Here is a 25,915-nt window from a genome sequence, read left to right as displayed (position 1 = left end):
AAACATGTACATTTTCCCCAATAACATTTCAGTCAAATCATACAAAGACGGGGCGCTCCAGTAGCACACCATGTACCGCGCTGCGTCGCGGATCGGCCGACCCGAGTTCGATTCCCGGACCCGCCATTATTTGCTGAATGTCTTCCCCTGCTCTCTCTCCCGTTTCACCCTCACTGTATCCGTCGGTCATGTCTGACCAGGAAAAGCGATAAACGCTAAAAAATAAATCTTTAAAAAAAAAATCATACAAAGACTAGCAGCAGCAAAGTTAGTGACTGAGTTATACTTTGTACAAGGACTATACTTTAACTCATTGGACGCCAGTCACGATGATAGTCGGGTTAACTCACCATCGCTTGAGCGCCAATCACAAGTATAGTCAGGTTTTAATCGTTATTTCTTTTATTAGCGATATCCATTCATTTTCATCTATTCAGCCTGACGTTATCGTCGGGAATGGGTCTGAGCTTGCAAAAGGGCAAATACCGCCCCCTATGCCTTCCGGCTGGTATTGCACTCCACTGGGAATGGTATAGTTTATTTTCTGGGACGATCCAAGCCGTGCAGGCGTGGTTTAAATACTCAGGCGAGGTAACCTGATTCCAACGATACATCTGCGAGGCTGCCCCCCCCTCATATGCAATGCTGTTGAATGTGGCACGGACCTCCGCACCCAGTACTTCAAATGGCGATCAGATAATTGGATTCTTTCTTTTGCATTACATCAGATACAAGGTAAGAACACTATATATATAAATTTGATCATTGATCTGATATGTATTTCTACCCCAATCGGCGATGTATCTGTGTGTGTATGTGTGGCTGTTTTCCGTTGGGTGCAGGAGGTGGGGGGGGGGGGGTGGGGGGGGGCGCGCTACAAAGGTTATTTCATGTATGCACGAGGAAGGATAATAATGATGATCTAGCGTTGATTTCAGGAAGATTCGATAATCAGCCGAAAAATTACAACGTGTTTTGTGTATTCCACTAAAGGGCTATTATCGCGTCTTTCTCTGGAATTACTAGAAATCACAAAACTATACTCATATTCAAAACGGTATAAAACGGAAATGTACAGATGAAAAAACAATCTGTTTTGTACATGTTGACTGCAAGCAACTCACTGATAATCGACGGGTGTATTAGACCCATAGCCATAATTTAAGATATATTTTAAGCACTCGCAAATCTCTCAGTCCTCCCATTGATTAAAGCGGTGGCGCTCTAGCACCCTCTCGCGCACTTAAGCGATGGCGTCCAATGAGTTAAGGCTGAGACCACTTATCGATTTATCGATAACTGCGTGAAATCGATAAGTGGCTCTTTGTTTTTTGACTATCCAGTGATTATGTTACTGCAATTCTTTATACTCCTTTTCTCTAAAACAGAGCAAGATTTAACTCTGAACTCAATTTCACTTAAAACGATTTTGTAGTTACTGCGTTAGCTTCTGCAGGGCAGTATACTTCCTTATGGTTATACTATATACTATACTTCTTTATGGATATACTATATACTATACTTCCTTATGGATATACTATACCTCCTTATGGATAACTATATACTATGATACCTCCTTGGTCAATATTATATATATATATATATATATATATATATATATATATATATATATATATATACAAATTTCCTTACTAAATTTACTATTTATAGCAATGAACTAATATCTCCCTCCCTCTCTCTCTTTCTCTCATATACAGTACACACACACACACTGTGCATCTCTTATATACAGTACACACACTGTGCATCTCTCATACAGTACACACACTGTGCATCTCTCATACAGTACACACTGTGCATCTCTCATATACAGTACACACTGTGCATCTCTCATATACAGTACACACTGTGCATCTCTCATATACAGTACACACTGTGCATCTCTCATATACAGTACACACTGTGCATCTCTCATATACAGTACACACTGTGCATCTCTCATATACAGTACACACACTGCATCTCTCTCTCATATACAGTACACACACTGTGCATCTCTCATACAGTACACACACACTGTGCATCTCTCATATACAGTACACACACACTGTGCATCTCTCATACAGTACACACTGTGCATCTCTATACAGTACACACACTGTGCATCTCTATACAGTACACACACACACTGCATCTCTATACAGTACACACACAATGTGCATCTCTCATATACAGTACACACACACTGTGCATCTCTATACAGTACACACACACACTGCATCTCTATACAGTACACACACACACACACTGTGCATCTCTCATATACAGTACACAAACATTGTGCATCTCTCATATACAGTACACAGTTACACACATGCTGTGCATCTCTCATACAGTACACACACTGTGCATCTCTATACAGTACACACACTGTGCATCTCTCATACAGTACACACACACACTGTGCATCTCTATACAGTACACACACACTGCATCTCTATACAGTACACACACTGTGCATCTCTATACAGTACACACACACACACACACTGTGCATCTCTATACAGTACACACACACAAACATTGTGCATCTCTCATATACAGTACACACATGCTTCTCATAATATGTATGACAATGGCACCACGACACCCCCTCGACCAAGTGGTACCAGATGTGTGTTCATTTAATAGTTATAATAAAGCTTTATGAACTGGCTCCAGCTTCGGAGCGCCTGCCCCTCCCCCCCAGTGGTCCAATAACATGCACACTATTAATACAGTCTCCCATCTATTATTAGTAGCACATAGGACTGGGTATCGCTCGACATTGTTTCGATACAGGGGCCAATACAGATACAAGGGATTCCATATACGGATACCAAAACAACACTTCTTTTGATACCTTACTTTACTGAGTTATGTGTGGCTTGTGCCGTGTGAGCCAATCAGAGGCGTTGTTACATTTTGGATGGGTTTGCACAGAAGAAACGGCCAATCACCGGCCTTATCCTGGAGAAAAACATGCTTACTGGCTCACTGTCTGGCTGAAGCGATCTCGCTCAATACTGTACCAAGTCCAAAGGTGTTTGTTAGTCATTTAGACCCCAAATTATGGGGAAATAGGGTCCAGGTTTAAAAGAAAATACCAGAATTACCCTTTAACAGGCACGGGGAAACCTCTTTCCATTTCTGATCCAAACACCAGCTTTTAATTATTTACAACAAAACTGAAATAACCCCAGAGTCTACTACAGAACCCTGCAGAACAGGAAGCTGGTCTGACAGTATGTCCCCTCCTTGTTAGATTGATGAGTACAAACTGTAGGGGTTTTATTTGGTACCGGACGGGCTCCGTTATATATTGTCTACAACAGACGACCGCAGGCAGACTGCCTAGGAGACTGCATGAGAGACTAGAGTGGTCCTCAGTGTGGTGAATTAAAGACACAACACTGGGGGCCTCGAGACCCATTTGGGGTCAGAAGCACAGTCTATACGCTAAAGTGTCATAGAAACGACACAGCTTGTATAATATATCGGCCCCCAAGGGCAGAGGCCCCTTTGACTAGAGCCTCTCTTCAGGGTCTCTAAACACCTGTGGAATGGCACACAGTGGGCTAATCAAGCTACCGAAGCCAACAACAGGCTACACTACTATTTTTTTTTTCAGAATCAGAAAGGTCTTTATTTGCCAAGTAGTTTTCACATACAAGGAATTTGCTTTGGTCGTTTTCGGTGCGACATTAGCGGACAGACATTAACAGACAGGTAATAGAATAAAGAGGTGGAAGGTGGAGTAAGTTAAAAATGAAATATGAACTAAGTTGAGCACAATAGAATATAATATAATTATGAAATAAAATTAAATATAGGCCAGGGCTGTACAACTGTAAATAAGGTTGAAAAATAAACTAAATTAAATAGAGCACAATAGAATCAACAATAAAGATAAAATAGGAATAGGAATAGAGAACTCCCTTACCTGCTCTTTAACAGCAGCCGGACACAAGAGAGGATTCACTATTTAAAAAGGGCACTTCACCCAAGAAAACAATGCTGCTTTATTTTGCACATAATCTCAACACACGCATCCAAAAACCTTAGACAGTTTTGCACACATGATATATATATATATATTTTTTACAGTTATTGAGAGTAAATGAGTTTGAATGAATATGGCCACCGGTGACGTCATCTGGCACATTGAATATGGAGGTGTAGTCTGACGTCACTGGTTGTTCCACCCGTATAGGGATTTATCATTGGGAACATGGATTATCGGCTATTGTAACAATTCTGCCGCATGAACATTGGCAAGCTTTCCATTTTTGCACAAAATGAGTTCCCTTCTATCACTAACATTGTTTTTTAAGCATTTTTAGTTTTATAAGGTTTTTAATTTGTAGTAAAAAAGAACTACATTTACCAGTAGGCAGCCTGTTTGTCGCCTACCTCACGTCACGTGAGTCAACAAATGCTTGCTTTATGCAGCCATTTAACACAAAAGGATGACCCTCATGCATTGCAAATTTGCATCGAATTCAAAACAGAGTGATGCACAAAATAACTTAAAAGAAAATAATAATTTAAAACAATGAATAAAGTGCATGAAATAATAGGGGAAAGAAAACGTTAGGAACTTGTTACATTCACCCACACAAGGGCTGAGAACTCACACCCTGCCCCCCCTCTCTCTCTCTCACACACACTCTCCCAGCTCTCTTTCTCTCTTGCCCCTTCCTCATCTCTCTCACCCCCCCTCTCTATCTCTCTATCTCTCACACACACACACACACACACACACTTTGAGTCAGAAACAAACATAGTATCAATGAGAGTATCAATAATACACCGGAGTGAAGTCTAGTTAAAAAAATTATAAAAAAAAGTAGAAAAATAAAATAATATTTTCTTTTTGAAAAAGTTAATCGTGAGTTAAAAAAAATAGTGGTGTTAATAGAATCGGGCGTTAACGCGTTAATACCGCGTTAACTTTGACAGCCTTAATAAATACAAATTGTTAGCCTCGGGCGGCTACGTGGCGTAGTGGGCAAGGCGCTCGCCACGAAATGCTGGAGACGCTGGGCTCGTCAGTTCGAGCCCAGCACTCCACATTTGCTTTCAGTTTAGCTGGTCGTTCATACTAATACACATTGGCCGTATTAGGGGGTGGGAAACTGATGGGTGGGGATCGGGCGTTGTGGACAGCGACTCCTACAGGTCGGTTGGTGCGCCTGCGCAGTAGAATCAGGAAGTGTCGGGGGCAGCGTGAGCCTCCCATGCGTTACTCCTCGCCACTGAGAGATCGAGCTGCGCAGGTGAAAAGATGCGACTGCTGTTACCTCAAGTACCGGAGGGGACTTGTGCTATGTATGACTTAGTCCACATTGCAGCCGGCTTGTGGGAGGCAAGAAACAGCGTCCGTGACAGGGGAGGGTTGAATTGGATGATACGAAATTGGGATGAGAGAAAATATAGAAAATGGGAGAAAAAGTGGATAAAAAAAAATAATCGTTAGCCTCATAGCATAATTGCCTAAGTCATTTTTCAAGACTTTCGGAAAAGAAGAAAAAACTAATTTTGGCGAGTGAGTTAGGCAGAAATGGATTCTTGAAATAACAAGGTTCTGATTGGCTGAGGACACAGCCACTAAGCCAGGGTGGTGCAGAAGTGTGAGGAGAGTAGAGTTAGGCAGAAATATCAATTTGGCCAAAAAATTACTTAGGCAATTATGCTATGAGGCTAACGAAATGTAACATGGTTGTGGCTTTTACAAATAGTGGTTAGCTTTAGAGATAAATGGTTATGATAACCGGAGCACTAGTGTTGGGTGAAACAGATACTAGCCACAGATTCAGGGTCAGTTATTTCCCCATTGTACGATTTTTTTTTTTTGTATCCACTTTCTCCCATTTTCTGATCTTTCTCCCATCCCAATTTCGTATCATCCAATTCAACCCTCCCCTGTCACGAACGCTGTTTCTTGCCTCCCACAAGCCGGCTGCAATGTGGACTAAGTCATACATAGCACAAGTCCCCTCCGGTACTTGAGGTAACAGCAGTCGCATCTTTTCACCTGCGCAGCTCGATCTCTCAGTGGCGAGGAGTAACGCGTGGGAGGCTCACGCTGCCCCCGACACTTCCTGATTCTACTGCGCAGGCGCACCAACCGACCTGTAGGAGTCGCTGTCCACAACGCCCGATCCCCACCCCCTAATACGGCCAATGTGTATTAGTATGAACGACCAGCTAAACTGAAAGCAATGTGGAGCGCTGGGCTCGAACAGGCAAGCCCAGCGTCTCCGTAATTCGTGGCGAGCACCTTGCCCACTACGCCACGTAGCCGCCCCCATTGTACGAATTGTTAAGCTTATGGAATGTAAGGGAAATCTAGGTCTGTGACTACAGGCAGGAGGCTACGCTGTGGTGACATCAGTCAGCAGCGCCAAATTGTTGTTGTAGTTTCCCAGCGAATGAAAACATAAACGTTGTTATTTTGCTACCTTTACGATTAATTGCGAATATTTTCACGCTGAGCTATTATTGTGGATAAATACGCACAGAAAGGTACACCATGCCAACATTAATGCTTTATTTATCTAAAACGAGCCGATTTAGAAATGGTCAATGGGGAAATACATTAAGGGCCCTTTCTCACTCACCATTCAGGGTCGAATCAGCGCCGGGTCGTACCAGAAAAGGGTGTGTCCGTCTGAGTGAGAACGCTCCCCCCCCCGTCCCCGTCCCCGGCTGATTCGTCCCCGGGGGCGCTGAACCTGGACCAGTGAAATAGGTGGTCTCGGGTGCGCGCTAGTGGGAGCGGGGGGCGTGACACACACAATGTTGTTACTGTAATGCTTTCATGCTTGCTTGAATTTTGGGCAGATAAAAACACACAGCAACAACTGGACAATACCCACAAAAACGATATTTATGGGCAATTTGCGAGTTCAGACCTCAACCAAAACAAGCATGTGGAGCCTCACAGCTCAGTGGATGAAAACATGAAGCCACGTTACACGAAGCACACTTCCCTGGCTCGCATTAGGCCTGGCAATTTTGTTTGCCATTGCTATGTCTATACATTGGTTTCTTGTTCGAATGCATTTATTTCTATTAGACGAGTGGTGCCCAACCAGTCGGCCGTGGTCGACCAGTAGACATGACATGCAATATAATTGCCACGAGCGATGGGATAATGTTAGCTGCTGAACAGGCTAAGCTAACTAGCGTTAGCCATTAGCTTAGCGTTAGCGTTTGCAATTGCTATGTCTACTATACTTTCTTGTTCGAATGCATTTATTTCTATAGACCAGTGGTGCCCAACCAGTCGGCCGTGATCGACCGGTAGATCAATGACATTCAATATAATTGATGCAAGCAATGTTACTAGTAATAGGCTAAGCTAACTAGCGTATTTCTTCATATTTATTGGTTATTTGTTTATTTTATATCAGCATCCAGTCTCCACCGCCGTGTTAACATTCTTCCTGCGTTTACATTTTCGAGCGTGACATCATCGCCTACGGCAAGCGTACACGCTCAAAACGCAAACCGTAAACAGAACCCGGAGCGAACCAAGACTGAAGTGTGTACACAAACTAGAGGGGGGGGGGGGGGGAGTTCGCACCCAAAGACGGAACGAGATGGTACGGAGCTGATTCGACCCCGATGGTGAGTGAGAAAGCACCCTAAGTGGAACAGAGGGTGGAACAGGAAAAAAACGAAAATGACGTAACTGTCTGTAGTGTGGTAGTGAAAGGGTTAACTGTGACAAACAGAAACAACAGCAGCCCAAAGATTAGGAAGATTCTATCCTATACTATCCTCTAATGGTTAGGCTACATCTGGCCAAGGTTTCCCCAGGCTTCTTAGGTGGCAGGTAGGTGGTAACGTAGCCAACGTGGGGTGTGGGATGTGCTGAAGACTGTGCGGATGTAACACCAATGTTATCCTGAAACTAGTTCTGAAGAGGACACCAGTCCAAATCATTCAAAGACCAGTGCAGTGCCCGTTCAAAACATAGCCATTCAGAACTGGCTGATTGCTTGGTGCCTGGAAGTGCTGCTTGCAGTGACACAGCTCTTTGTTCTTTGTTCCCTGTCCCCCCCGCCCCCCCGTCCCACCCCTAGGCAAAACAACCTTTTTCCTAAAGTTACATGCTAAAATGTAAGGTTTGTTGTTATAGCGCCACCATCTGGCCAAATGGCACCAGATTCGACACTGCACTCCCTTGGGTCCTCAGCGATACACTCGCCAAGTGTGAAGTCGATCGAATGGACGGTTCTCGGGGAATGCGTGTAAAGTCTGTTATTATAGCGCCACCATCTGGCCAAATGGCACCGATTTTGACACTACACTCCCTTGGGTCCTCAGCCTTACACCCACCAAGTGTGAAGTCGATCGGATGAACGGTTCTCAGGCAATATGCGCAAAGTCTGTTCTTTTTATTTTGATTCACTTTTTCTCCTCTTTTTCTATTTTTCTCCCATCCCAATTTAGCCGTGCCAATTCTCCCCTCCCCTGTCTTGAACATTGCTTGCATGTGCCCCCCACTGGCCGGTTGTAGGTAGGATAGAAGCCCATCGCATGTCCCCTCCGATAAATGTGTAGGCAGCCAGTCGCATCTTTTCACCTGCCAGCGCGGACTCTCATTTGGCGAGGAGTAACGTGTAGGAGGCTCACACTGCCCCCACCATTTTCCTGTCTCTGCTGTGCAGGCGCCCCAACCGACCTGTAGGAGTCGCTGTTTACAAGGTCCAGATTACCACCCATAGACTTCCACCCGCTAACTCTGCCAATTGAGTTAGTATGACGGCCGGCCCAAGCCGGAGGCAACGCCGACAGCCGGATTCGATACCGGTGTCTCGTGCGTTGGTGACGAGCGCAATGTCCGCGGCGCCACCCAGCCGCCCCCCTTGCGCAAAGTCTGTTATTATAGCGCCACCATCTGGCACCACATTAGACACTGCGCCCCCTTGGGTCCTCAGCGATACACCAGCAAAGTGCAAAGTCGATCGGATGAACGGTTCTCGAGATATGAGAGTCATAGGCAATACATTAAGAGATTCCTTCTTTTATAGTTAGATGTAAAAAACACTAAATGAGATTTTCCTTTAGGTGGACGTGAACGATGCATCCAGTAAATGTGCCAAGAGTTTCAAGAACAGAAGAGACCGACCGACAGGCAGAGCGTCGAGGCCACTGATCCCAGACACGAGGCTTTTAACAGCAGTCTCACGACAACTCCGGGAGCAGCAACAGAGAGCATTATTGCCCCGAGAGAAGCTTCTCCTAAACACTTCCTGCTGCTTACATCTGGAGCGCCGGCCCCACGCTAGTGGCTAATTGATCCTCCGAAGGGGCGGGGCAGCCAGCAGCAGACGTACGGCCTACATGTGGCACTAAGAAAGGACTTTTGTTCTCTGGGCCCCCCTCCCCCTCCCCCTCGGTGGAAAAACTGAGATTGGGGGGTAGAGGGGGTTGACCTTTTCCTAAAAAACAAGGCTTTTCTCTCTCTCACACATTATATATATATATATATATACATCACATACGCACACTGGCAAAAATCAATAAATAATTGAATACCAAAAAAAGATGTCATAAAAGTGTTGGCTCCGGCGGTGTTGGTGACTCTTTTATGTTATATACACACAAAGAGAGGGAGTGGGAGAATGGTGTTAGTGCGTACTGGTGACAGAGACGTTACGAAGGCTTAGCGCACAGGAAAACAATCCAGCCTGCTAGGAGAGGAGGCTGTAATGTGTGTAGGTATGGTTAAACAGAGAGGCTGTAATGTGTGTAGGTATGGTTAAACAGAGGCTGTAATGTGTGTAGGTATGGTTAAACAGAGGCTGTAATGTGTGTAGGTATGGTTAAACAGAGGCTGTAATGTGTGTAGGTATGGTTAAACAGAGGCTGTAATGTGTGTAGGTATGGTTAAACAGAGGCTGTAATGTGTGTAGGTATGGTTAAATAGAGAGGCTGTAATGTGTGTAGGTATGGTTAAACAGAGGCTGTAATGTGTGTAGGTATGGTTAAATAGAGGCTGTAATGTGTGTAGGTATGGTTAAACAGAGACTGTAATGTGTGTAGGTATGGTTAAACAGAGACTGTAATGTGTGTAGGTATGGTTAAACAGAGGCTGTAATGTGTGTAGGTATGGTTAAACAGAGGCTGTAATGTGTGTAGGTATGGTTAAACAGAGGCTGTAATGTGTGTAGGTATGGTTAAACAGAGGCTGTAATGTGTGTAGGTATGGTTAAACAGAGGCTGTAATGTGTGTAGGTATGGTTAAACAGAGACTGTAATGTGTGTAGGTATGGTTAAACAGAGGCTGTAATGTGTGTAGGTATGGTTAAACAGAGGCTGTAGTGTGTGTAGGTATGGTTAAATAGAGAGGCTATAATGTGTGTAGGTATGGTTAAACAGAGGCTGTAATGTGTGTAGGTATGGTTAAACAGAGGCTGTAATGTGTGTAGGTATGGTTAAACATAGGCTGTAATGTGTGTAGGTATGGTTAAACATGGTTAAACAGAGGTTGTAATGTGTGTAGGTATGGTTAAACAGAGGCTGTAATGTGTGTAGGTATGGTTAAACAGAGGCTGTAGTGTGTGTAGGTATGGTTAAACAGAGGCTGTAATGTGTGTAGGTATGGTTAAACAGAGGTTGTAATGTGTGTAGGTATGGTTAAACAGAGGCTGTAGTGTGTGTAGGTATGGTTAAATAGAGAGGCTGTAATGTGTGTAGGTATGGTTAAACAGAGGCTGTAATGTGTGTAGGTATGGTTAAACAGAGGCTGTAATGTGTGTAGGTATGGTTAAACATAGGCTGTAATGTGTGTAGGTATGGTTAAACATGGTTAAACAGAGGTTGTAATGTGTGTAGGTATGGTTAAACAGAGGCTGTAATGTGTGTAGGTATGGTTAAACAGAGGCTGTAGTGTGTGTAGGTATGGTTAAACAGAGGCTGTAATGTGTGTAGGTATGGTTAAACAGAGGTTGTAATGTGTGTAGGTATGGTTAAACAGGCTGTAATGTGTGTAGGTATGGTTAAACAGAGGCTGTAATGTGTGTAGGTATGGTTAAACAGAGGCTGTAATGTGTGTAGGTATGGTTAAACAGAGGCTGTAATGTGTGTAGGTATGGTTAAACAGAGGCTGTAATGTGTGTAGGTATGGTTAAATAGAGGTTGTAATGTGTAATTATTAGAGGCTCCATTTTTCTTGGACGAAAAATACACCAGTCTATAGATATACATTTTCCCGACAAAACGCTACCTGCCACGACAAAATACGTGCCTTGGTTATCCAGATACAGATTAATTATCGTCTCAGAATAACTATAAGTGGCTATGCGTATTTTACGTATATGGGTAATAATTATTAGAGGCTCCATTTTTCAATAAGTGGCCATATGTCCATTTAAAAGCCATGTTCAAGGCATTGTTTATTCCATATATAGCGGCTAAAATTGAGAGAATAAATGCGAAAAATGGCTTTTCATTCAATTTATTAGACCTTGTATTATTTCATTATTGTTTTTTGTTTTTTAAACGAGTGGCCTTTATCCAATAAATTGCCGCAACAAATGTGCACTTTAATATTTATTTGTATTTACTAACTTTGCAGTGCAAAGCCTTTAAAAATGTGTAATGGCCTATCTGTTTCTGTTGTTATATGCACATTTAGTTTCAAGAACAATTTGTCAAGCGTCAATAAACAGTGTTCAGTAGCCTATGTTGTCTGTGTTTCACATTCAATAACGAATTAGTGCTTGCCGAATCCCAAACAATATTCCTGCTGCAAAGTCGTCCTCTAAAGATAGACATTTAGACTAGAGGCTAGGCTATAAAGAATAGACTACTACAGAAATAAATGCATTCGAACTTTATTTTTTGCGGTTACCGCAGCGGTTTGAATGGCTTCGCAAATGTGTGCGGTAAGGAAAAAATCTGTACCGCGGCAGCCCTACATTGATTCACATTAGGACCCCCACATTGACCCCCACCTGAGAAGATGTCTATTGTTAAGATGTGGCTTAGTCCAGAATTCCATAACGGTCTATATATTGTAGGTGAGTGAGGAAGTCGTTGTGGAGAGATTGAAACCTATGATTAGAGGTGAATGGACTGCATTTATATAACAGCTTTTATCCAAAGTGCTTTACAACTTATGCCTCACATTCACCCACACATTCACCCACACATCCACTCACACATTCACTCACACATCCATTCACCAACACATTCACTCACCCACACATTCACTCACATCCACTCACCCACACATCCACATGTTCACTCACCCACACATTCACTCACCCACACATTCACTCACATCCACTCACCCACACATCCACTCACCCACACATCCACATGTTCACTCACCCACACATTCACTCACCCACACATTCACTCACCCACACATTCACTCACCCACATGTTCACACACCCACACATTCACTCACCCACACATTCACTCACCCACACATTCACTCACCCACACGTTCACACACCCACATGTTCACACACCCACGGCGGAGGCGACCATGCAAGGTGCCAACCTGCTCGTCGTCGGGAGAAGTTAGGGGTTAAGTGTCTTGCTCAAGGACACTGCGCCACACTGCCAGGGAGGAGCCGGGGAATCGAACCGGGGACCTACCAGAAGACCGATCTACCTCCTGAGTCACTGCCGCCCCAATATATTTATAAAGATGCTCAGTCACTCTTGTATACTGTACATGTATGCTATTCTGCCACTGGGCTCATTTATAGTGAAGTCTAACCATTCCCCATTTTCCTGGGGACCCCCCTGAGAACGTCCTCAAGGACTCATTGAGAACCATTGATCTGTCCAACAGATGTAGCTCATATCCACAAAGTCATAGAACTCCATTGTTAAAACGAGTCACAGAGCCCTACTGTTGCTTTTGGTCAGTGTCATTCATTCATTCGATGAACATAGGCCTTGTACTTTCCCTGGACTCCAGTGTGCACACAGTGGTCTGTTTAACCCTTACACTGCTGCACTACCAAACGGTTAACCCTTTCACTGCGACAATACATACAGTGTTAACCCTTTCACTGCCACACTACAGAAGGTTAACCCTTTACTATCACACTACCGGTAGTGTGATATTAAAGGGTTAATCTTCTGTAGTGTGGCAGTGAAAGGATTAACAATGTACATCTATCCATCTTGAGCGTGTTGCCCTCTGAAGTAAATATTGTAATATGTACAATGCCCCTGGTTATAATAATACAGTATATAGGGTTGACCTCGACTAGTCGAATAGTCGACTAATCGATAGAAAGGTCAAATGCAAAGGGAAAATTTTTTATAAAAAGATTTTTTTAAATTTATATAAATCATTCTTTCCAAAAGCAAAGATGCCTAGTAGAAGCGTGGCTAACGCTAATGGCACACATAACAGCGAGGCTAACTGCCTAAGAAAACGGGCACAGAGACACTAAAAGAGGATTTCACACACTAGACATATCAAGATGTATCCATCAGTGGACCAATTGCATGCTTTCACAGAGGACAAGAAGCCTTCAGTCGACTTCTTCACACATTAAGCACCCCTCACAGCCCAAATGGAATGATCCACGAAAAAAAATATATATATATATATATATATATATATATATATATATATATATATATATATATAAAATATATACAAATCCTTAGTCGGGGACAGTCCTAATACAGTACGATCAAACTGGAAATATGTGTTTGCGAGCTGTATTTTTATTTTTGCATACAACAGGAGCTCCTACGGGAGAGTAGGACAAGTATTGTGAGTAGAAGAAATGCATTGTATGTTTTGGTATTTTTGTAGGTTTTGTTAACACATTGAGTGCCAGCAGGGGGCGCACTATTTATCGCTTGAGGAGCGCAATCTCCGCTACGCCACCCGACGCCCTCTAGGTTTGGCGGGGTTCTGAATGGACAAGTCACCGCTGATGGCAAAAATTATTGACCACCTTTGTAGCCAATGAAATTCTGGAGCCAAGGGTATCACAATGTATGATTGCAACGAGAAGTTGGAACGAGAAGAAGCCGGACAAGTTCTTTGTTTTGACTAGCGCGTCGGAATCAATGGCAGCGGACGGCCATTTTGGATAATAATGCCGAATTATTGCCGGTACACAAATTACAAAAACCTTTGTAAAACAACTTTGGACCTGTACTAGATAAGACTTCAGGCTATGGAAATTGGAAAACGTTATGTTTTCCAGCTCCTACCTCTCAGCTGGAACTCAAAAACAGGCATCTGGCAACAAGTAAACGTGAAATGTGAGCAAACAAAACTTTTACTTCAGTGTGTTCAAACCTCTGTAACTTTATTTCATTAGCACTCAAGAGTGATTCTTCCAGTTGTAGAAGAACGTTCATAATGTTTCCTTTCATAAGAGACCAGGCTCATGCATGTGCTATAAGTATAAAGTATAATAAATCACAAATTACTTTGGGTATGCAATTGTCAGGCGCGTTATGCAAAACTAGCCCCATTTTTTGCCTGATGCATAAGAGGTTAAAAGCCACGATCCAGAATTTACACACACACACACACACACACACACACACACACACACACACACACACACACACACACACACACACACACACACACACACACACACACACACACACACACACACACACACACACACACACACACACACACACACACACACACACACACACACACACACACACACACACCCTAACCTATCACTGAGTCACAATATGCAGCGACCGCAGTCAGTCACAAACATGTGAGGAATGTTCACAAGTAGGCAACATATTGACCCCTTCTCACATAGACGCACACATTCACTCACACAGAGAAACATCTAGGTGTCAATGCAGACACTCTGAGGTATCAGGACTCATTCACCCAGTCACTCATTCACTCACGGTTAGACACTCTGCCCCTAGTGGAGGCTCACAGGCAATACACTGTGTCAGACTGGTTAGCTTCATGTCTATAACACTGTGGGGCGAATTCACTCAGGGATTGCGTGGCTTTTTCTGACGCTAGGCCTGTGCAAATAACCCCAAAACAAACCCTGCTTTTCACAAAGCACTCGCAAAGGGTTAAATACCGTGCTAACTGCGTTGCCATCATCATTGCGTCTCTGTGCGTCCGTGCTATTTGCGGTTATTTCAATGAGGTAATATGGGCAGAGAATATGCCCCTTTCTATGCAAATGAGCCTCATTGCAAAAACACTCCAATTCACAAAGATCGGCGCTAATTGCCACACGCAGTTAAGGTGAAGTTATTTACGTCTTCAGATAATTGGTGGTAACTAAGCGCCCATGCAACAACTCTTTATAATACAAATGCAATGACAAAAGATAGGGACAAAAACAAAGGATGCAATTGTGTCATTAAAATACAAATGAAGAAAACTCTGTACATTATGAAATAAACTAAATACAAATAGTGAAAAATACTGTTATGTCTATCTGTTATAGAAACTAAGAGCTAATCGCTATTATCGGCCCTGTGTCCTGTTCAGTACATTTCAGCAATCATTTTCTGCATTAGAATCACAGTTTAGATAGTTAGATATAGATGGCTAGAGAGAGAGAGAGAGAGAGAGAGAGAGAGAGAGAGAGAGAGAGAGAGAGAGACCTACCCATGTGGAAGTGGTCTCTCCCAGGTGGTGGTCTTGGTGTTGTGGTCGACGTAATAAACTCTGCCATGCGGCAAAACACGCTGCTCCCAACTAGAGAGAGAGAGAGAAAGAGAGAGAGAGATAGAGAGAGAGAGATGGAGATATATGGAGAGAAAGATAGAGATGTAGATAGAGATAGAGAGAGATGGAGAGAGATAGAGAGAGATGGAGAGTTATGGAAAAAAGGATAGAGATATGGAGAAATCAAGAGAGATGGAGAGAACAATAGAGAGATGGAGAAATTGATAGAGATGGAGAGAAGGAGATAGAGATGGGGAGATGGAGATAGACAGAGAGAGATAGATGGAGTTAAAGTCAGAGAGAGAAATAGAGAGAGATGGAGATAGATAGAGATAGAGATAGAGAGAGATGCAAATTAAATGTCTGCGTTCATCAAAACCATCCTGAGTTATTCAACATACTATAACCCTCAACCCCCATCCAACCCACTCCCCTTCACGGCTGGAGGGATACGACTATTAAGTAATACTTGTATTTGAATCCATAACATTACACAGGGACTGATAACACGTGCAACGCAAGTAATTACGTATTCGTTAGACCAGTATCTGAAATGGGATTTGTGAAATGATAGCAGTAATACCTTAACATGATTTCATTATGCATTACCCACTCCCAACCCTCCCTACTCTCCCCTAACCCCAACCCTCCCCAAATGGCCCAAACCTCCCCAAATGTCCCTACTCTCCCCTAATCCCAACCCTCACCAAATGCCCCAACCCTCCCTATCCCCCCTAATCCCAATCTTCCCCAAGTGTCCCAGCCCTCCCTACTCTACCTAACCCTACCTACTCTCCCCAACCCTCCCTATTCTCCCCAGCCCTCCCTACTCTCCCGAACTCTCCCTACTCTCCCCAACCCTCCCTACTCTCCCCTACCCTCCCTAACTCTCCCTACTCTCCCCAACCCTCCCTACTCTCTCCAACCCTCCCTAACCCTCCCTACTCTCCCCACTCTCCCCAACCCTCCCTACTCTCCCCAACCCTCCCTAACCCTCCCTACTCTCCCCACTCTCCCCAACCCTCCCTACTCTCCCCAACCCTCCCTAACCCTCCCTACTCTCCCCAACCCTCCCTACTCTCCCGAACTCTCCCCACTCTCCCCAACCCTCCCTACTCTCCCCAACCCTCCCTAACCCTCCCTACTCTCCCCACTCTCCCCAACCCTCCCTACTCTCCCCAACCCTCCCTAACCCTCCCTACTCTCCCCACTCTCCCCAACCCTCCCTAACCCTCCCTACTCTCCCCACTCTCCCCAACCCTCCCTACTCTCCCCAACCCTCCCTAACTCTCCCTACTCTCCCCAACCCTCCCTACTCTCCCCAACCCTCCCTACTCTCCCCAACCCTCCCTACTCTCTCCAACCCTCCCTACCCTCCCCAACCCTCCCTACTCTCCCCAACCCTCCCTACTCTCCTCAACCCTCCCTACTCTCTCCAACCCTCCCTACTCTCCCCAACCCTCCCTACTCTCTCCAACCCTCCCTACTCTCCTCAACCCTCCCTACTCTCTCCAACCCTCCCTACTCTCCCCAATACCTCCCTACTCTCTCCAACCCTCCCTACTCTCCCCAACCCTCCCTACTCTCTCCAACACTCCCTACTCTCCCCTACTCTCCTCAACCCTCCCTACTCTCTCCAACCCTCCCTACCCTCCCCAACCCTCCCTACTCTCCCCAACCCTCCCTACTCTCTCCAACACTCCCTACTCTCCCCTACTCTCCTCAACCCTCCCTACTCTCTCCAACCCTCCCTACTCTCCCCAACCCTCCCTACTCTCTCCAACCCTCCCTACCCTCCCCAACCCTCCCTACTCTCCCCAACCCTCCCTACTCTCCCCAACCCTCCCTACTCTCTCCAACACTCCCTCCCCACAACCCTCCCTACTCTCCCCAACCCTCCCTACTCTCCCCAACCCTCCCTACTCTCCCCAACCCTCCCTACTCTCCCCAACCCTCCCTACTCTCCCCAACCCTCCCTACTCTCCCCAACCCTCCCTACTCTCCCCAGCCCTGCCTACTCTCTCCAACACTCCCTACTCTCCCCAACCCTCCCTACTCTCTCCAACACTCCCTACTCTCTCAAGCCGTCACCATCACGCTGCCCACCCTCCCTAGTCCTCCTACCCAGCCGGTAGTGACTCTGTGGCAGATTCCGTGGCCGACGTGCTGTTGGCCTGCTCTGTGCTGGAGGTCCCGGCGGGCCCCGGTTCCGCCGGAGGGGCCAGGCCTGCTGAGGCGTCCTGACCCGGGGAGGGGCTACTGCCGCCGCTGGGGACCGGGGATCGAACCGACGGGGAGGAGGGAGGGGGCGTGTGGCGGGCCAGCGCACTGCGACCGTTCTCCAACCCGTTGGGGGTCAGCTCGGCCTTACCTGGGAGAGGCAATGAGGGAGGGAGGGAGGGAGGGAGGGAGGGAGGGAGGGAGGGAGGGAGGGAGGGAGGGAGAAGAAAGAGGAGAGGTAGAGAGAGAGGAGGGAGGGAGGGAGGGAGGGAGGGAGGGAGAAGAAAGAGGAGAGGTAGAGAGAGAGGAGGGAGGGAGGGAAGGGTGAGGAGGATGAGATGTAGTAAGACAAAAGGACAGGGAGGAAGGGGGAGAGGTAGAGAGAGAGAGGATGGAGGGAGAACAGAGGAGTAGAATAAGGATGACAATTATGGATATAAATGAAGCATCAACACATACCAACCTAGTAGTGTCAGCATAGAGCCATGTTTAGCTCAGAGAACAGATCACAGCACTAACAATGTTTAGCTCAGAGAACAGAACAGATCACAGCACTAACACTGTTTAGCTCAGAGAACAGATCACAGCACTAACACTGTTTAGCTCAGAGAACAGATCACAGCACTAACACTGTTTAGCTCAGAGAACAGAACAGATCACAGCACTAACACTGTTTAGCTCAGAGAACAGAACAGATCACAGCACTAACACTGTTTAGCTCAGAGAACAGAACAAATCACAGCACTAACACTGTTTAGCTCAGAGAACAGATCACAGCACTAACACTGTTTAGCTCAGAGAACAGAACAGATCACAGCACTAACACTGTTTAGCTCAGAGAACAGAACAGATCACAGCACTAACACTGTTTAGCTCAGAGAACAGATCACAGCACTAACACTGTTTAGCTCAGAGAACAGAACAGATCACAGCACTAACACTGTTTAGCTCAGAGAACAGAACAGATCACAGCACTAACACTGTTTAGCTCAGAGAACAGAACAGATCACAGCACTAACACTGTTTAGCTCAGAGAACAGAACAGAACAGATCACAGCACTAACACTGTTTAGCTCAGAGAACAGAACAGATCACAGCACTAACACTGTTTAGCTCAGAGAACAGAACAGATCACAGCACTAACACTGTTTAGCTCAGAGAACAGAACAGATCACAGCACTCACTTTGACTCTTGCCTTGCTTGTTGATGTGTTGTTTTGTTTCCTTGTTTATCCGTTGGTTGTTTTTATTTTCTGTTTATTCTATACTTTTCTTTGTTCTTAGCTATGTGAAGCACTTTGGTTGACAAGTGTCATGTCTAAATGTGCTATATAAATAAATTTGATTGATTGATTGATTGATTGATTGATTGATTGATTGATTGATTGATTGATTGATTGAGAGCCCTGCTAAAAAAGACATCAAGTCAAGTGTTCCTCTATTAATCCTCTTGGGGACATTCACCTGTGCGTCAATAGACCCACAGGTTCTAGTGAGCAGCCTCCGTCCCCTTCAGTACCTGCGCTGCTGGGGCTGCTGTGGGAGCTCTTGGAGGTGCGCTGGCGACCGCACGGCCCCGACCCAGGACTCTGGTCCTCACTCAGCAGCTCCCCGTTGGTCAGAGAACTCCCTCCTCTGGAGGCTCCCGGGGAGCCGCTACCAGACCCCCCCGCAGAGTGCCTGTGACTCCTGGATGGGGGAGAGGGGGGGGGGGGGGGGAGAGAGAGAGAGAGGAGACACACACACAAAGACAGAGAGGGTGACAGAGATAGAGTGAGAGGAGAGAGACAGCGAGAGAGATAGAGAGAGAGGGTGACAGAGAGATAGTGAGAGGAGAGAGAGAGAGACAGCGAGAGAGATAGAGAGAGAGAGGGTGACAGAGAGATAGTGAGAGGAGAGAGAGAGACAGCAAGAGAGATAGAGAGGGTGACAGAGAGATAGTGAGAGGAGAGAGAGACAGAGAGAGAGAGAGGGTGACAAGATAGATAGTGTGAGGAGAGACAGGGAGAGAGAGAGACAGAGAGTGAGATAGTGAGAGAGTGAGAGAGAGAGTGAGAGAGAGAGAGAGAGAGAGTGAGAGAGTGAGAGAGTGAGAGAGAGAGGAAAGGAGGCAGGGAACAAATTGGAGAAGGGGGGGGGTGAGACAAAAACAGTAAGACATTATGTAATAATTTACTCATGGGCACAACCATGGCACACATTGAAATAGGAGCATGTGAACAATACACACACACACACACACACACACACACACACACACACACACACACACACACACACACACACACACACACACACACACACACACACACACACACACACACACACACACACACACACACATACACGAAAGTCCTTAAACAAAGAGGTGTGAGAGTACAAGCTCGTTTTTCCTCTCAAAATACACTCATATTTTCCTTGAGCTAAATATAACCTGGCTCCTTTCTGAACAAGAACTTTTACCCAATGAAAACACACTGGTTTTACCCCCAGGGCAGCGGAATGCTGATGCCAGGCTTGGAGGGCTATCAATAGAACCTGGATCAGAGAAAATGACCCTGAATTTAAGTTGTTTATTAGCAACGGTTAGGAGAGACAAAGAGACACACGCACGGAGAGAGAGAGAGAGAGAGAGAGAGAGAGAGAGAGAGAGACACACACACAAATACAGAGATAGGGAGAGAGAGAGAGACACACACACGACGAGAAAGAGAGAGAGAGAGAGAGAGAGAGTGATGAGAGAGACACAGAGACAGAGAGCGAGAGGAGAGAGAGACACAGACACACTATGTTGATGTTAGGCTAATTGTTGAAATGGTATAAAAAAAATAAGTAAAAGGAAACAAAGCAGTTGAATAGTGATTTTGACATTGATTAACCAAAGGAGTGATGTAAGCGCCAAAGCATTCGAGTCGGCCGTAGTAATAATAGCAATATTTACATATAAAACCATGATGAACCTCTGAAATATTTTGTGTGTGTGTGTGTGTGTGTGTGTGTGTGTGTGTGTGTGTGTGTGTGTGTGTGTGTGTGTGTGTGTGTGTGTGTGTGTGTGTGTGTGTGTGTGTGTGTGTGTCGTTGGGTGGGCGCAAGGGATAACATGTTTCTCGTCATGGGAAACCACAGACGTGACAAAAGAAGAAAGAACCCTCTCTCTCTCTCTCTCCCTCTCCCCCTCTCTCTCCCTCTCTCTCTCTCCCTCCCCCCTCCCTCCCTCTCTCCCTCCCTCTCCGAGACAGATGGATGGATATGTTGAATGGTATTCTAGAACAGGGGGGTTCGCCTCTTCAGTGAACTGTACTCGGACCCCCCGTGACGTTTACCAGGAAATACCAGGCGGCCCCGTGCCACTGTACCGCTGAACCACAGAGACCTTACAATACATCATACGCACGCCGCCGATCTGTCCAGTGAAGGCTAAATGTCTGAGCCATATTCAGAGGAGAATAACACACCGATGGACCCATCTCAAACCCCGCCCTCTTTTCTTGATCCTCCAATCACAAGCGTCGCTTGTGATTGGAGGATCAAGAGAGGAGGGCAGGGTTTGGAGGTAGTGCCATTGTAAGCCCAGAGTTATTTCGTCAATCTAGTCTAATCTTTGACTGGTGTTCAAAGTGATTATGGAACTAATAATAATAACTTTATTTGTAGAGCACCTTTCATACAAGAATTGCAGCTCAAAGTGCTTCACAGCTGCAAAAAAAGAAGAAATGTGCAACAAAAAAGAAAATCACAGTTTGTCACATTAGGCTCAACATCACAACAGGCCACCTTGTTTATGGTTTGATTCTATGGCAGTTTTAAAATAGACAATAATAAAAAGAGTAAAATAGAAGACAGATAAACTAAGATAACTAAGGATAATCTAAGGTCGGATTTATACTAATCGACCACAGGAAAGAAAGATGCATCATGTACAGTTATAGGCATAAGTAATACATTTACGTACTGAATCGTCTAAAGTCCCAAAAGAAAAAAAGCTGCAGCCTGGAGTTGAACCAACAACTATTGCAGTCACAGGCGAGTGCTCTCACCACTATCTAACTGTGATTATAGTTAGTGCTCTCACCACTATCTAACTGTGATTATAGTTAGTGCTCTCACCACTATCCAACTGTGATTATAGTTAGTGCTCTCACCACTATCCAACTGTGATTATAGTTAGTGCTCTCACCACTATCTCACTGTGATTATAGTTAGTGCTCTCACCACTATCTCACTGTGATTATAGTTAGTGCTCTCACCACTATCCAACTGTGATTATAGTTAGTGCTCTCACCACTATCTCACTGTGATTATAGTTAGTGCTCTCACCACTATCCAACTGTGATTATAGTTAGTGCTCTCACCACTATCTAACTGTGATTATAGTTAGTGCTCTCACCACTATCTAACTGTGATTATAGTTAGTGCTCTCACCACTATCCAACTGTGATTATAGTTAGTGCTCTCACCACTATCCAACTGTGATTATAGTTAGTGCTCTCACCACTATCTAACTGTGATTATAGTTAGTGCTCTCACCACTATCCAACTGTGATTATAGTTAGTGCTCTCACCACTATCTAACTGTGATTATAGTTAGTGCTCTCACCACTATCCAACTGTGATTATAGTTAGTGCTCTCACCACTATCTCACTGTGATTATAGTTAGTGCTCTCACCACTATCCAACTGTGATTATAGTTAGTGCTCTCACCACTATCCAACTGTGATTATATTTAGTGCTCTCACCACTATCTCACTGTGATTATAGTTAGTGCTCTCACCACTATCCAACTGTGATTATAGTTAGTGTTCTCACCACTATCTCACTGTGATTATAGTTAGTGCTCTCACCACTATCTCACTGTGATTATAGTTAGTGCTCTCACCACTATCCAACTGTGATTATAGTTAGTGCTCTCACCACTATCTAACTGTGATTATAGTTAGTGCTCTCACCACTATCTAACTGTGATTATAGTTAGTGCTCTCACCACTATCTAAATGTGATTATAGTTAGTGCTCTCACCACTATCCAACTGTGATTATAGTTAGTGCTCTCACCACTATCTAACTGTGATTATAGTTAGTGCTCTCACCACTATCTAACTGTGATTATAGTTAGTGCTCTCACCACTATCTCACTGTGATTATAGTTAGTGCTCTCACCACTATCTCACTGTGATTATAGTTAGTGCTCTCACCACTATCCAACTGTGATTATAGTTAGTGCTCTCACCACTATCCAACTGTGATTATAGTTAGTGCTGTCACCACTATCTAACTGTGATTATAGTTAGTGCTCTCACCACTATCTCACTGTGATTATAGTTAGTGCTCTCACCACTATCCAACTGTGATTATAGTTAGTGCTCTCACCACTATCTAACTGTGATTATAGTTAGTGCTCTCACCACTATCTCACTGTGATTGTTTCTTTACGAGTGATTATTACCGCAATAAGATGAATAGGAAACATAATTCTAGACCACGGTCCATACAGATCTCTTCCTCTTCATAGAGAGATAGGTGGAGAGAGACAGAGAGACAGAGAGAGAGAGAGAGAGAGAGAGAGAGAGAGAGAGAGAGAGGCTATGCCTACTTGCAGTGACCACATTAAGCCAAAATACCTTTTGGGTGGTAAAAACAGGTAAAATGGGTTTAAAAAATGAACCATTAAACACATTGGACGCCAAAAACTAGTATACTCGTTATTGCCCGCCATGTGTTGTGCGCCAGAAACGAGTTAACTAGTTTTTGGGATCAATATTTAATTTTTTCGCCATGGCATTCATAATTCATCCAGCCTCCCTCCGGGACTGCAGCTGGACCCTGTCTGATATTGCAACGCCTCAATACCGCCGCCTGGTGGATGTCGGGCGAGTTACATTCCAAGCCAAACCGGAAGTGGCGCTCTGTGCATCGAGGAAATTTCTCCGGCAGTAATATCTTGTAACGTGGGTCTAGATCAGTGATGCCACAGATTACTTGTAAAAGTAATCTGATTACTGATTACTGATTACTCCTTTAAAAAGTAATCTAAGTTACTTTACTGATTACTTGATTATCAGAGTAACTTAGTTACTTTGAAAGTAACTAGGTTACGAAGTCGTCGTCGTTCCCCCAACAGTTTTTTTTTAAACGCTTTATTGAAAGTCCATAAATAGTTTTTAACTTGTTTCTCTGCACATAACGTAAATTGTTAAACTAGTGCTTCAGCTTCTGTACCATCAAGTATGGTAAAGCAACAGTCTATGATGCTCACAGCATTAAGAGCAGCCAGCCAGTGGTTTTACAAAACCAGTGTATCACATCTAACAAATGCAGGCTGAACTATTCAATTATATCAACTGTAACTATTAAATTGTTTTTATAAATGTCTCTCTATAAACATACAATCAGTCTCTCTTTAACATGTAAATTAACTGTAAATCTGGCAAATAAGAGCTTTTGCTCTGCCACCATCAACCCTCCTGTACCTAGTCGAAGCGTCGGCTAGTGTTGTGATTCCAGATGCTTTCAATGCAATTGGATGTGCTGTTTTTAGCGGTAGACAGTATTTTGTTTCCTCCGCCGTGAAGTAGTGACTGAGGCTACGTTTAGACGAGCGTTTTGGGGTGGAATTCTGAACAGAAACCGCTAAAGTCATCTTGCGGTTTCACTTTTAATTTTGCCAAGCGTTTTGGGGTGGAATTCTCCGACGACGGAGCCCTGCTGTCACACGATTGGCGCATATGTCACATGACGTGCTGTGAAGACCCGCCCTACTCTGCCTCTGATTCGCAGACTGTGGATGGGGAATGTGATTGGACCAAAGCAGAGTCACTCACAGACAGAGGGACCAGTCACGCCGCGGGACACATTCTTGTATTTAACCCTTTCACTGCCACACCACGTCACTCCCAAAAGAAAAACAGCTCAAAATGTATTTTTGACTGTCGAAAACGAAATAAAATACTGCATTCCGCCTGCATTATGAATTTATGATGAGATAGTAACGAAATAGTAATGCACAGCCACTTGGACAAGTAACTGCAATCAGATTACTGGCTTTTAAAGATTAACGCGTTAGATTACTATTTTCGGGGAAAAGTAATCAGATTACAATAACTAAGTAACGCGTTACTGGCATCACTGGTCTAGATACACACTTGAGTGCATGGGATCGCTTTCAAAACGCAATAATCAATATGATTTCGGTGTTTATTGCGTCATACAAACGGGAAATGGATCTAGCAGATCGACGTCAAATAATTGGAATATTTTTCCTCCAGTCTCATCAGCGAACGTTAAGAGGAATATAACGTTATTTTCAGCCAGATTGTTTATTCATTTCACGGCAATCCATCTGATCAACATATCAACCCATACTAAATAAAGCCGTTACTGACGATCAAGGAATTATAAACGACCCCCCCCCCCCTTTTCCTTCACGCATGATGAAGCATAATGTATACCGATCATATACATTTGAATTTTTTAATATAGCGTGTATAGGAAAGAAACGCCAATCGATAATCTATCATATGCGTCAGGGCCTATAACTCGCGTTTTAGGAATTACTGCAGAAAACCTTAAAAACATACTTATATTCTCGACGGTATTAACACAACAATGTATGAATGAAAAAATATAACGTTCCCACATCCGATGTTGAATGGACCATAGTAATGTCGATATAGCTATAATATTTAAAAAGTTATAGCCCTGCAAAGAAGGTAAACATCTCCATAGGGTTAAAGCACTGGCAGACTCGGCATAAGGATGGGCATACTGCGTGGCAGACAATGTGTTAAGTAGAAAAATAGATCCATAGAAATTACGCAATAAAGAAAAAAATAGATTTTAGGAGGCCTTGCTTTACTATCTTTAATTTACTTGAAGTGTGCAGCTGTAACACCACGGTCCCCCTGTGTCCTGTTGGTACCGGTCCCCCTGTGTCCTGTTGGTACCGGTCCCCCTGTGTCCTGTTGGTACCGGTCCCCCTGTGTCCTGTTGGTACCGGTCCCCCTGTGCCCTGTTGGTACCGG

At 44.5% G+C, this 25,915-nt stretch overlaps 1 protein-coding gene across 1 annotated transcript in view; it reads right to left on the bottom strand.

Moving 5' to 3' along the window:
* The window catches only part of LOC311245608 (NEDD4-like E3 ubiquitin-protein ligase WWP2), a 113,798-nt gene that overhangs the window by 60,273 nt on the left and 27,610 nt on the right, over positions 1 to 25,915 (bottom strand). Inside the window, exons 3-5 of the mRNA XM_084335514.1 lie at positions 19,417 to 19,586; positions 17,802 to 18,048; positions 15,618 to 15,707 (exon numbers count right to left, since the gene is read on the bottom strand). Of these exons, the coding sequence (XP_084191640.1) occupies positions 15,618 to 15,707; positions 17,802 to 18,048; positions 19,417 to 19,586 (507 nt within the window). The remainder of the gene's footprint in view (positions 1 to 15,617; positions 15,708 to 17,801; positions 18,049 to 19,416; positions 19,587 to 25,915) is intronic.

This window comes from Notolepis coatsorum (assembly GCF_963971535.1).
Source record: "Notolepis coatsorum genome assembly, chromosome: 18".
Classification (NCBI taxonomy): Eukaryota; Metazoa; Chordata; class Actinopteri; order Aulopiformes; family Paralepididae; genus Notolepis; species Notolepis coatsorum.
Note: the sequence above shows the minus strand (reverse complement) of the source record. Positions and strands in the feature narration are given on the sequence as shown.